The sequence below is a fragment of the Artemia franciscana genome, chromosome 6, assembly GCF_032884065.1.
Source record: "Artemia franciscana chromosome 6, ASM3288406v1, whole genome shotgun sequence".
NCBI classification, from domain to species: Eukaryota; Metazoa; Arthropoda; class Branchiopoda; order Anostraca; family Artemiidae; genus Artemia; species Artemia franciscana.
The window spans coordinates 11,747,114-11,760,860 of NC_088868.1; the positions used below are offsets into that span (position 1 = coordinate 11,747,114).

The 13,747-nt window shown below is 33.1% G+C and overlaps 1 protein-coding gene across 2 annotated transcripts in view; it reads left to right on the plus strand.

Moving 5' to 3' along the window:
* LOC136028050 (Krueppel-like factor 6) overlaps positions 1 to 13,747 on the plus strand; it is a 95,446-nt gene that overhangs the window by 69,258 nt on the left and 12,441 nt on the right. For both annotated transcript variants that reach the window (XM_065705643.1, XM_065705645.1), the window contains one exon: positions 1,812 to 2,132. In XM_065705643.1, coding sequence (XP_065561715.1) covers positions 1,812 to 2,132 — 321 coding nt within the window. The remainder of the gene's footprint in view (positions 1 to 1,811; positions 2,133 to 13,747) is intronic.

The window sequence follows — 13,747 nt, forward strand, 5'->3', positions numbered from 1 at the left end:
TTTTAGTTTTTTTTTTATTGGTTTTTACCTTTTTTTAGGTTTTTTAGTTTTTTTCTTTTTTCTTTTTAGTTTTTTTTGAAGTTTTTATCTTTTTAGTTTTTTTTATTTTTATTTATATTTTTTTAGTTTTCTTTTTCTCCTTTATTTTTCAGTTTTTTCCTTTTTTTAGTTTTTTTTCTTTTTTAGTTCTTTTAGTTTTTACCTTTTTTAGTTTTTTTAGTTTTTTTAGTTTTTTAGCTTTTTTTATTTTTTTTTATTAGTTTTTAGTTTATTTTATGGTTTTTTCCTTTTTTTAGTTTTTTTTTTAGTTTTTTATCTTTTTTTAGTTTTTTTTTAGTTTTTAAGCTTTTTTAGATTTTTTTATTTTGTTTTCTTTTTTTTTGTAGTTTTTACCTTCTTTAGATTTTTGCTTCTTTTATTTTTTTAGCTTTTTTAGTTTTTTTTCGTTTTTTCTTTTTAGTTTTTTTGTAGTTTTTATCTTTTTTATTTTTTTGTATTTTTATTCATATTTTTTTAGTTTTCTTTTTCTCTTTTATTTTTCAGTCTTTTCCTTTTTTTAGTTTTTTTCTTTTTTAGTTTTTAGTTTTTTACCTTTTTTTAGTTTTTTTTTAGTTTTTTTAGTTTTTTAGATTTTTTAGTTTTTTTATTAGTTTTTAGTTTTTTTTGTAGTTTTTGCCTTTTTTTAGTTTTTTCAGTTTTTTTTAGTTTTTAGTTTTTTACCTTTTTTTAGTTTTTTTTAGTTTTTTAGCTTTTTTAGTTTTTTTTTCTTTTTAGTTTTTTTTGTAGTTTTTACCTTTTTTAGTTTTTTTTCTTATTTTGTATTAGTGTGAAATAATTCAGACGTCATATGCGGACAAACATGACGTCACCTGATCCACACACAGATCCACACACAGACAACTTATTTTTATATATATAGAAGATATATATATATATATATATATATATATATATATATATATATATATATATATTCTGAATACTAATTATATTCGGAATTTCAACATCAATTACGATTCTAGTCGTATTTCTACGAGCATATTGACGCTATTAGCTATTTTCAAAATGAAAATTAATGTGATGTCGGAAATTACTAACATAGCTCTTGTCTTACATACGGGTGTTTTTAGTCAATTATCAAGATCTGTGCAGCAAGAGATATTATGTATATGGGGCTATTACCCCCCCCCCCTCAAGAAAAAAGAAAAGAAAAAAATCGGGTTTTGTCCTGTTTTTGTTTATTAACCACGAAATTCAAATTTGTTCCTTTGGTGCTTGTCATAGCAGTCTTTGGAATAAATATCTTATCTTTATCTTGTCCCCACCCTCTATGTACAGGTAAAATGATTGCCGCTATTAATATGATTAATACTTCTAATAATTACTCATCTGATTACAAAGCTGCCAAGTCCAACACAGTAATAGATAGACACTTCTGTTTTGTTGGTTATATTTACCCCAAGGGTCGTCAATTGTTGATAGTGGCAAAGGACCTTGCAACTGGCAGGATTGAAGTTTAGTACCCTAAGTCATAAGTCCTCAAGTATCTCCATGAGGCTGGTACAAATGACTCCCCCCTGGAAAGATTGAAAAATGGTTCCCCCTCACTTGAAAAAAACAGGTGCTTTCTGTTCCCGCTACGAGTTCACATTTTTCCTTATAGAGATTTCTCTGGCGACGCGAAGCGGCTCCATCCACCGTACTCTCAGTGATTATTTTTTTAATAATTTGTTACCTTACTCTATTTTTATTTATTAATATTGCTGCAACATTATGCTGTTTTAAGATTCATCATCTCTTTTTGTTTTTAGGACCAGAGGACCCAGTATTCCGCGATAGAAAATTGATGGCATTTTGGTGTCCAAACGAAGAGCAAACTGACTCAGATTTAGACCTTACCCGGGGATTTCCGAGCCCACCATCAAGCCCAGAAACAATCCGAAACAGAAAATTTGTCCTAAGGACTGTTGATAGAGTGACTTTAAGGGCAATTCGAGTTGGATCTTTAAAAAAAGGGTCAGTGGTAGATCCGTTGAGTGATAAAAGACGGATACACAGATGCTCCTATCCTAGTTGCAAGAAAATGTATACAAAAAGTTCGCACCTGAAAGCACATGAACGGACCCATACAGGTACTGTATCCATCAGGAAAATTGTATTTATTAGACCTAAAGGAAAATAAATAAACCCAATAGAGGGTGGGTACTTGTGTATTATCCAGAACACACTCGAGAAGTTTGTTCTGCTTATCTAAAAAAAAATTAGCTTGACTGGCTGCAAACAGTTATAATTAGCTTTGTGTCAATAAGAAAAACTACGATTTTAGTATAGGCTATTTTAATTAGATATTTAATCTATAGAGGAGGTTAGGGAAAGTTAGGTGTTTAACTTAATGTCTTCTGGGTGGCCTGCTGTCCATAATTCTTTGTTATAGTTTCCATAATTTTGTTTCTAAAGTATCATATTTTCATGATATTTTGGTACATCTCATTATTGTTAACCTTACTTCACTTCTTGAGTGTGTTCTGGATAATACACAAGTACCGGGCGTGTTCTATGTCAATACAAACAGAGGAGGGAGGGTAGTATTGCACTCGTCTTTTCTGAGTGAATGTAGCTTTATCCTTCAGCGCTTGCATCTGGATCTGGATCTTGCATCTGCTCTGATCATACCTCTGCATATCCATGGCTTTGCTATACCCTATGCAGTCTAGTGCATAATCCTAAGGATATTCAAGTAATCCGTAGATATCAACACTAATGTGTTCAAGGAGGGGCAAATTTGCAAGCATTTTAGATCTTCTAATGAGGGAGTTCCTTTTTGGAATAAGTAGATTCTTGTTGTCCCCTTCCCGTTATCTTTCCCCAGAGCTTCTCATACCGCCACTTCCACCCTGTGTGGGCATTTGCATAATTTCATGGATGTACATCCAAAATCATTCCAACTCCTTGATAAGGTGGCTAGGGTTACTTTTCTGTTTCTAGAAAATCAGGGGACGGTGATCAACCTCTTGTCTCCCTAAATGGATGTCTTGCGATAAAGCATATACAAGCTTGTTAGGTAAAAACTGAGAGAAGTGACTACCGCTATTCTATTCCGTATTCTTTATCTTTCTTCTTTTCTTCTTCTTTTTCTCCTTCTTCTTCTTCTTCTTCTTTTTCTTCTTCTATTCTTCTTTTTTTAACTATTTTAAAACATCAACCACTTTAAGGCTTTATCCTTTTTCATTTATGAATCGGGGAAAAAATATTATTTGTTGAAGAAAAAATTACGTGGAATTCTATTCTTAGAAAATCTACGGCCATCTAGTGTCGAATAGGTAATTTAGATCTCAATTTTAGGTTATTATATTAAGTCAACTCATTAAATTGTTAATATTAAGCTTTTACGGTACAATGAGTCTTTAACATGTGATAGTTTCCAAAATATAGATGACAGCATGTGTGGCACTTTTCTTTTTCCATGTTTGTATCGCAGTTACTGTAAGATGCACTCAAATCTGCAATTTTTCTTTAGCATTACGAAATAAGAAATTTCGAATCCTTCCACTATCTTTGATAATATATAAAAAGCACACATTCAAGTATTCGAGCTCTTGGTGAGCTCTGCTCCCCGTTGGAGGTCAATGTTTTATTGTAGTTTTAACTGAATTAAATAAAAGGGTTGGAACAAAACAGTTGAAACAACCAGCGTCACCCAAAGTATGATCTCTTGTATCCCTCTGAGACGTAGTTCTCCGGCAAAGATTCTTCGAAATATTGAGAATTCGCGTTTCTCTCTCAAATTATGCAAATATTTCCTCTTAGAAGATGACTTGTGAGACACCTACATTCACAACAAAATTCAAAGACATGACAGGCTAACATGACATTCATCAGTGACTAAAAATTGTCCCCGTTATTGTTCCTTTTTTCATCGAGCTTGGATAATTTTTTCTCGAAGGAGGGGGGGGGGAAGTGTCTTATAAAAAAAGTATGATATTCTTTCCTAGTCTCGCCAAACTCTGCTGTTTTGTAATTTGTTCTTCCATGGGCAGATGATCTCCCTCCCTCCCATCTCTTCATCCCTTTAGTGTAACCACTCCCGACCGAAGTTAAACCCTTTTCGACATGGAAATGCAGTTACTCATGTGCTTTTAAGTTGAGAATACTTGAGCAATTCCTTTTCCCCAAAGATATATGAAGTTACACATTTCTGAAGCATTTTGATGACGAATGAAACTTTGAGAAAACTATTAACACTTCCCAACCAAATTAATTATGAGAAATATTTCTTGGAATTCAAAGAATGGTAATGTTTTGACTAGGAGCGTCATTTAAGATTGTCACGATGAGATATTGTCTCCGCAGGATCAATCCCTCCTGTTACGCCTATTTTGAAGGGAATACGGTTATATTTATTACTAGCTGTTGGGGTGGCGCTTCGCGCCACCCCAACACCTAGTTGGTGGGGGCGCTTCGCGCCCCCCCCAAGCCCCCCCGCGCGCGTAAGTCGTTACGCGCCATATTAGTTACGCGCCATTGTAGTTGTGTCCCTATGTCCCACCTGTGAATATAGATCGCCCCCCCCCCAAGCCCCCCCGCGCGCGTAAGTCGTTACGTGCCATATTAGTTACGCGCCATTGTAGTTGTGTCCCTATGTCCCACCTGTGAATATAGATAGATATATATATATATATATATCTTCTATATATATAAAAATAAGTTGTCTGTGGATGGATGGATGGATGGATGTGTCAGGTGACGTCACCTGAAAAAACTGGATCAGGTGACGTCAAAACTGAAAAAACTAAAAAAAGGCAAAAACTACAAAAAAAAACTAAAAACTAATAAAAAAAATAAAAAAGCTAAAAAACTAAAAAAACTATAAAGGTAAAAACCAATAAAAAACTAAAAAAAAAACTGAAAAAACTAAAAAAAGGCAAAAACTACAAAAAAAACTAAAAACTAATAAAAAAAGTAAAAAAGCTAAAAAACTAAAAAAACTAAAAAAAGGTAAAAAACTAAAAAAAATAAAAAATAAAAAAAACTAAAAAAAAGGAAAAAACTGAAAAATAAGCTAAAATAAAGGTGAAAACCAATAAAAAACTAAAAAAAAAGAGGAAAAAACTAATAAATGACGACACTCAAAGAGAAAAAAAAGGCAAAAACTACAAAAAAAACTAAAAACTAATAAAAAAAATAAAAAAGCTAAAAAACTAAAAAAACTAAAAAAAGGCAAAAACTACAAAAAAAACTAAAAACTAATAAAAAAGCTAAAAAACTAAAAAAACTAAAAAAAAGGCAAAAACTACAAAAAAACTAAAAACTAATAAAAAAAATAAAAAAGCTAAAAAACTAAAAAAAACTAAAAAAACTAAAAAAAGGTAAAAAACTAAAAAAACTAAAAACTAAAAAAAACTAAAAAAGGTAAAAACTAAAAGAACTAAAAAAGAAAAAAATAAATGACGACACTCAAAGAGAAAGCGACCAGGACAAAAGGAATGTTCGATTAGCAATCAACAAAGCACCGGGACACAGGGAGTATAAATGACGACCCGGGGGAAACAGGGGGATATAAATGACGACCGGGACAAAAAAACTAAAAAGAAAAAAAAACTAAAAACTAATAAAAAAACTAAAAAATCTAAAAATCTAAATAAGCTAAAAAAGAAAAAAAAAGGAAAAAAATAAAGGAGAAAAACAAAACTAAAAAACGAATGTATATACAGACCGGGACACCGGGATACAAATGACGACCGGGACCCGGGACACAGGGAATATAAATGACGACCGGGACACAGGGACACAACTCCGGTACACCGGGATACAAATGACGACCGGGACACAGGGAATATAAATGACGACCGGGACACAGGGACACAACTACAACGGGGACACCGGGGGAAACAGGGGGATATAAATGACGACCGGGACAAAAAAACTAAAAAGAAAAAAAAAACTAAAAACTAATAAAAAAACTAAAAAATCTAAAAATCTAAATAAGCTAAAAAAGAAAAAAAAAGGAAAAAAATAAAGGAGAAAAACAAAACTAAAAAACGAATGTATATACAGACCGGGACACCGGGATACAAATGACGACCGGGACCCGGGACACAGGGAATATAAATGACGACCGGGACACAGGGACACAACTACAACGGGGACACCGGGGGAAACAGGGGGATGTAAATGACGACCGGGACACCGGGACAGGGAATGGTCGATTAGCAATCACCATCAACAAAGCTCAAGGGCAATCATTAGAATCATGAGGTATAGATCTGAATACAGATTGTTTTCCCATGGACCATTATATGTTGCATGTTCAAGAGTCGGTAAACCTGACAATCTATTTATATGCAAAGACAATGGGACAGCAAAGAATGTTGTATATTCGCAAGTTTTACGTAGTTAAAACCATATATATATATCTATCTATATTCACAGGTGGGACATAGGGACACAACTACAATGGCGCGTAACTATTATGGCGCGTAACGACTTACGCGCGCGGGGGGGCTTGGGGGGGGCGCGAAGCGCCCCCACCAACTAGGTGTTGGGGTGGCGCGAAGCGCCACCCCAACAGCTAGTATATATATATATATATATATATATATATATATATATATATATATATATATATATATATATATATATATATATATATATATATATATATATATATATATATATATATATATATATATATATATATATATATATATATATATATATGTTTTTAACTACGTAAAACTTGCGAATATACAACATTCTTTGCTGTCCCATTGTCTGTGCATATAAATAGATTGTCAGGTTTACCGACTCTTGAACATGCAACATATAATGGTCCATGGGAAAACAATCCGTATTCAGATCTATACCTCATGATTCTAATGATTGCCCTTGAGCTTTGTTGATGGTGATTGCTAATCGACCATTCCCTGAGTCGCCATCGTCATTTATATATCCCCCTGTGCACCCCGGCGTCCCCTTTGTAGCTATGTCCCTGTGTCCCGGTCGTCATTTATATTCCCTGTGTCCCGGTCGTCATTTGTGTCCCGGTGTTCCAGTCTGTGATTTCTCTTTGAGTGTCCCGGGCGTAATTTATATTCCTTGTGTCCCGGTGTCCCGGTCGTCATTTATATCCCCCTGTGCCCCCCGGCGTCCCCATTGTAGTTGTGTCCCTGTGTCCCGGTCGTCATTTATATTCCCTGTGTCCCGGTCGTCATTTGTATCCCGGTGTCCCGGTCTGTATATACATTCGTTTTTTAGTTTTGTTTTTCTCCTTTATTTTTTTCCTTTTTTCTTTTTTTTCTTTTTTAGTTTATTTAGATTTTTAGATTTTTTAGTTTTTTTATTAGTTTTTAGTTTTTTTGTAGTTTTTACCATTTTTTTAGTTTTTTTAGTTTTTTTTTTTTTACTTGTGTCCTGGTCGTCATTATATTTATATTTATATTTTTTATATTTATTAATATTTTTTTAGTTTTCTTTTTCTCTTATTTTTCAGTTTTTTCCTTTTTTTTAGTTTTTTCTTTTTTAGTTTTTAGTTTTTTTTTGTTTTTTACCTTTTTTTAGTTTTTTTAGTTTTTTTAGTTTTTTAGCTTTTTTAGTTTTTTTATTAGTTTTTAGTTTTTTTTTAGTTTTTGCCTTTTTTTAGTTTTTTCAGTTTTTTTTAGTTTTTAGTTTTTTACCTTTTTTTAGTTTTTTAGCTTTTTTAGTTTTTTTTCTTTTTAGTTTTTTTTGTAGTTTTACCTTTTTTAGTTTTTTTTCTTCTTTTGTATTAGTGTGAAATAATTCAGACGTCATATGCGGACAAACACGACGTCACTCGACAGACAGACAGACAGACATAACCCACAAACAACTTATTTTTATATATATTTATTCATATTTTTTTAGTTTTCTTTTTCTCTTTTATTTTTCAGTTTTTTCCTTTTTTTTTAGTTTTTTTCTTTTTTAGTTTTTAGTTTTTTTAGTTTTTTACCTTTTTTTAGTTTTTTTTAGTTTTTTTAGTTTTTTAGCTTTTTTAGTTTTTTTTATTAGTTTTTATTTTTTTTGTAGTTTTTGCCTTTTTTTATTTTTTTCAGTTTTTTTTTAGTTATTAGATTTTTACCTTTTTTTTAGTTTTTTTTAGTTTTTTAGCTTTTTTAGTTTTTTTTTCTTTTTAGTTTTTTTTGTAGTTTTTACCTTTTTTAGTTTTTTTCTTCTTTTGTATTAGTGTGAAATAATTCAGACGTCATATGCGAACAAACATGACGTCACCTGATCCATCCACAGATCCACACACAGACAACTTATTTTTATATATATAGATTTAGCCAGTAACTGCTTGAATTTGCTCATAAATTTATTACCTGAATAGATATCAGATAATTAGCAAAAAATGTTGAAATGCGCGGGCAGATAAACTGCTTGCAAGAATAGTTTCAATCAATAGTAATGGGGAAGTAGGCCTAGATAACCTGTTTTGCAGTGACGTAATTTTTTAAAATCCTGGAGGGGGGAAGCAAAGTTGTATCCAATTTTTTCAAATCAAGTGAAAATGACACTGAAAAGTAAAGAATGAGCCATGTGTACCATAAAGGCAAAAATATGCTAAAGAAAACCAACCCATTTCTGTGGATGTTTGAATTAGGCAGGCTTATCTTAGTTTTGACCAGATTTTTTGAAGAAACCAAATTTCAGCTTGGGGGTAAACTGGGGTTTGGTGTGTTTGCAAACTGGGGTCTGAGGGGAGCAATTCCCCCCTCCCCCACCTCATAGAAAACTGGGTCTCTCCTGTTTTATTTACTTTCAAATATCGTAGGAACCCGTTGCTAGCGGCTTTTAAAAATAGTGCAAGGAGTTTGCGAAAACACATGCTGGTTGTAGTTACATATTAATGTGTGTATGGGTTTCCTGTGAAAATTGTTTATGTTCATTGGTAGAATGGAACATCTCAACACATTAGGATCAAGTTTAACTTTGCTGAAATTTGAATTTCCCATCAAACTTTAGGTTCATACAAGAGTAATATTTGCTTATCAAGGTAATTTAGATGCCAACTTTGGTAATTTTAGATGTTTTCTCAAGCAATTAATAGAGTTGAAAGAAATATTTATTAGGTAACCAACCTGAGCAATTTTGTTTTAAAATGGTAGCCGTGGAAAAGAGAAAATTATTGAGAATTAATAAAATAACCATTTTTTTTATTCTTAAATAACCAAAGCAAATTTTTCTTATTCGAATCATCCAATAAAATTTAATTTTTATCATTCCCAATCCCTCAACAAATTACTGAGAACTTGCCCTTGGTCGGCACCATAAGCCCCCCCCCCTTTTAAGGTTAAGAGGTTTCTGGTTTCTTCCGCTGAAAATAACATATTTTTGCTGAGAACCTGAAAATACTTCTTTTCTTTTTTAATCGATTAAACATTTGTTGCTGCCAATTAGATATCTGTTATACTAAAACAAGTTTGAATAAACTGTAGTTTTCTAGTAGTATATTTTAGATTGTGACTTGAAAATATAAAGAAAAGGAATGCAAAATTTACTTTTTCGTATTAATGTGAATGATTCAAGAATTTGCATTATGTTAAAAAAAAAAAATCCCCTGAAAATTTATAATATAAAATAAAATAATATAAAATAAAAATATAAATGTTATAAAAATAAAAAAATAAAAATATATAAAAAAATAAAAAATTTTTTGGAGTTAAAATAGTTCCGCTTATGTAAGACTAGGTCTACTAATGCTGCGTTTCAACTAGGACTGAGTGACAAATGTTGAGAGAGAAAAAAGTGTTTTTTCTCAAACGACAAGTAACACCTCCCAACACCTGATTGGTTCCTTTTTAAAGCTACTTAACCCGCATAAAGAATGAAAATTTTTTTAGTCACAGCATATTATTTTACAAGCAAACTCTCTGCTTCTCCGTGGAATATCTATTTTAGAGGATAATGTTATGCAGGGTCAAATCTAGGATTTTGTTCGTTTTTTCGGGGGGAGGGGAAGAAAAAAACTAAAAAACGCATTAAAATGTGTTTTATGCATTTTTATTACATTTTTACGAATCGGAAAAAAAATTTGGGGTGGGGATTCTTTTCTCTGAATATGGGCTTGGTTTATGTGACCATCAAATTGATTTTTCTAATCTACTCCATTAAACAGAAGAAATATTCTCGGTGGTCAAATACTTTTGCGGTATCTTATTTGTTTCTCAAGGGAAAAGGCTGGTGTGTGCCAATTCACGAAAATCCAAGGGCAACAAGTTTTTTTTTGTAAAGATACAAAAAGAGGTATTTCTTACTTGTAGGAGGGGGAATTTTTGTTTTGCTGATTCAATTTTTAAATAGAAATGACAGAAAAAGGCATTTGCCCACCCCCTGAAGAAAAGGTAGTTACCCGTTTTTTTTTTCAAATGCATCATTTTTTTTTATGATTTTCTTTTTCAAACGCAGAGAATACATTTTCATTTTCTGTAAAATTAAAGTTTCTTAAACATGATGCCTTATGAGTTTGCGCAGGTGGTCTGTTGTCGAAATCTAATTTTTTTTTTCTAATTAGTAAAATAACGCAGGTGACTCTTAAAAAAAAAAGCATTTCCAGTCGCAAGTATCAAGTTTGTGTTTTTAATTTTTGGGTAATTTTTCCTGTTCTGTTTATGTATGAAGGTATACTAAATATTTTCCGTATGGATTTTCTTCTGTACTTCAAACCACATATACAGCTATTTTTATTCCTTACTTGCAGGGTCAGATACAGTATAAATGTCTAAGGGGGAACCGATGAAAATTTTGACTCACTCATTGGTATTTTTCACCCATTCCGACTCTATTGTTGGTGCTGCTTTTGACCTTCTGAGGATGGCACTTGCCTCTAAAACCACCCAAAGAAAAATACCAAATTTGAAAGCAGTTTAATTTTAGCATCCATTAGCGCTAATGCTGATACGGCCTTGTGGCCTAGAACCCGGTAATTTCTTCCTTTTTTTTTTTTTACAAATTTTCGTCTAGTTTCCTGTATTTGCTAATGAATTGGTCTGTTTCTGGACAAATGAAATATAATCAGACCCCTTCTCCCCGCATGGGCACCAAGAGATCGAGTTCAAAAACTTAACCGAGAAGAGTGGAATTTGGTAAAGTTGCAAAAAAAACAAAAAAAAACAAAAAAAAAAAGAAAGAAAAAAAAAAAAAACAGGCGAATTAGATAGTCTGCATGGAAATATCAAACGGGTCTAAAAAAGATGCGATTTATCTGAACCCCCCCTAGCACGTGTAGGGTCTTCGGGTAGCGGGGGGAGGTATTCCGAGTTGGAGGAGGAACAGAGTTTGAACTTTGATTTCTTATTTTACTTTTCATTGTGGGAGTGTATGCTGTAAGGTTAACTATTTTTTTTTCAGTCCTAATCGAGTCATTTGGTATTTTAGAAATTTTGAGAATTCATTTTTGCTGAATATAAAATTGTATATCAAAGGGTGTCTTTTTGAGGGAAGTGTTTCATTGAAAATTGTGTAGTGTTAAAGGGAATTTACGTTGCAGTGTGGGTTACAACCCAAAAATGCAACTGCAGGAAGTTGCGCCCTCCCAATAGCTAGAGCTGCTACAACGACCTGTATATTTACTCACTTCGGTGAAATTGGCTTCATGAAAGATTTTGTATTTAGTTCAGAATATAATAAGCCACGCACGAAGAAATTTATTTGAAGACACTATGCCTAACGAAGAAATATTGTCGTTATCCCTAAAAAAGTACCAAAAATAAGCAAATACTTGGAATATGTAATAATTTATGTCACAAATTGCAAAAATCTTGGCATTTAAAGGGGGCGTTAGTGTAGGGGTTCAAACCCCTCCCTTCTGTTGCTGGTTACATGCCTGAATTCAACCATATATAATTTTCACCATTCAAGTTATGTCATTCTTCACTGTACTATCGGATTTGCATTGTTCCCATAAAAGTCATGCAATAATTGCACTGAAAAGGATTTCATCCTTTATTACCAATTTAGGGAGCACATAACTCTTTATAGGAACCGGTTTATTTTAATGTTATTTGTGAAACTTGCCAAAAATGTAGTGGTGCATTTGTATGATTCACACACATGTGTAGATCAATTTTTTCATTTTAATCACCGACAGACATTTCCATATATGGATCGAATTTCGGCGCTCAGCTTGTTTTTCTAAGAAGCTGTTTTTCTTATATGATACAACTGTAAAGGCTGTTTATAAAAATTCATGTATGATGTAGGTAGCTGAATTAACACGAGTTTCCCATGCAAAGTTAATTAATAATTATGGCCTATGTGCTATTAATTATACATTTATGCGACAAGTATTGGGGGAATTCCCTGAATGCTAATCCAAAAAAGCCGCAAAAAATTTAGATACTGCAGCTACTCCCCCTCCCCTCACTCCTCTGTTGAAGAATAGTATGATACCCAAGTAGTGTGGCTGTCGGCATTTTGCTGTATCGAAAAAAGGAACGTAGCCTGCATTTCACCACTTGATCTTTGCTTATTAAAACTGCCACTGAATTACTCAAAGTCAATATGCGGTTTTATACTTGTTAAGATGAATTTGAAAAAGTACTTGCTAGGTCGTACTTGATTTTCTCGCTTTTATTCTGCTTTTGTTAGATGGATACATCGTTCCCCGCTTAATCTTCTTTTTTGAACACTTTTACTCTTAAAATGTATTTTCTCGTTTTGCTTTTGCTTAGACTACTACCACTATTGGCAACTCATCACAGCACCAAGCCGCCTAAGGCCAACACAGCTACGTACGCTCCTCCACCGTCCCCTTAATTAGAATCCGCTGTGAATGTTGTGTTGTTTACTAGGCTATAGTTTCCTTGAGGGGTGCCACTCCCCAAGTGATAATAGAGTAGGCCGTAAGGTTCTTGGTCCTGCGGGAACCCCGACAGGGTCGAGGCAGCCCTTTAAAATCGGGGGAATTGTTATAAGTCAAAATGGTAATGTGACTAAATTTAATTTTTTTAGCTATGGCTCCTTAAATGCCCTGCTCCCCCTCCATCTGTGATTTTGAAAGCTGTGGGTATTAATATAGTGATGTGCTATTACGGTGTCAAAGTTGAAATAGGCTTTCTAATTGAAGTGCGTGTGAGCCAGAGCCGTAAATTAACAGTAACCTCGTATCGCTGTTATTTAGTTTTTTTTTTCAATGCTTTGCCAACGTTTGGATTAACTTTTCTGTATCTTTCACCGATGTTCTAGGCTAATTCAGGGACATGTAAATAAACCATAAATTTCAATCTTTGATGCTCTTAGGGAGCTGCTCTATATTTAGCAGTGCTAATTTGTCTCTGCTTATATTCTACTCAGTATTTATGTTCATATTAATAGCTTTTTGGCATATTCTTGTAAATATTTTTCATTATTTCGTCTATTAATAATCGAATGGAATTATTTTCCCATAATAAATACCATAATGCAAGAATATTCCCCAGAAATATCAGTAAAAAATTACACTTCTCTAGAAACCCTATTGTCTGTATGAATTGGAGACCTAACTAGACCTCTGATGTCAATGCCCCGCGAAGTGTTGCAGCAACTGCGACTAATGGACCTCACTTGGGGAGCAACTTAAGTGGCAAATGTCCATCGGTTCAGATTTCAACTCTAAAGGTACACAAGAATTGCTAGCTGCTAATCCCTTCCGAATCAATTGAGACGACAGACGCTATTCATTTGAATGTGGATGACAACTTGCAACCTTCCTCTCTCAGTGACCCTATCCACTACAAACTTCTGATGCCATAAC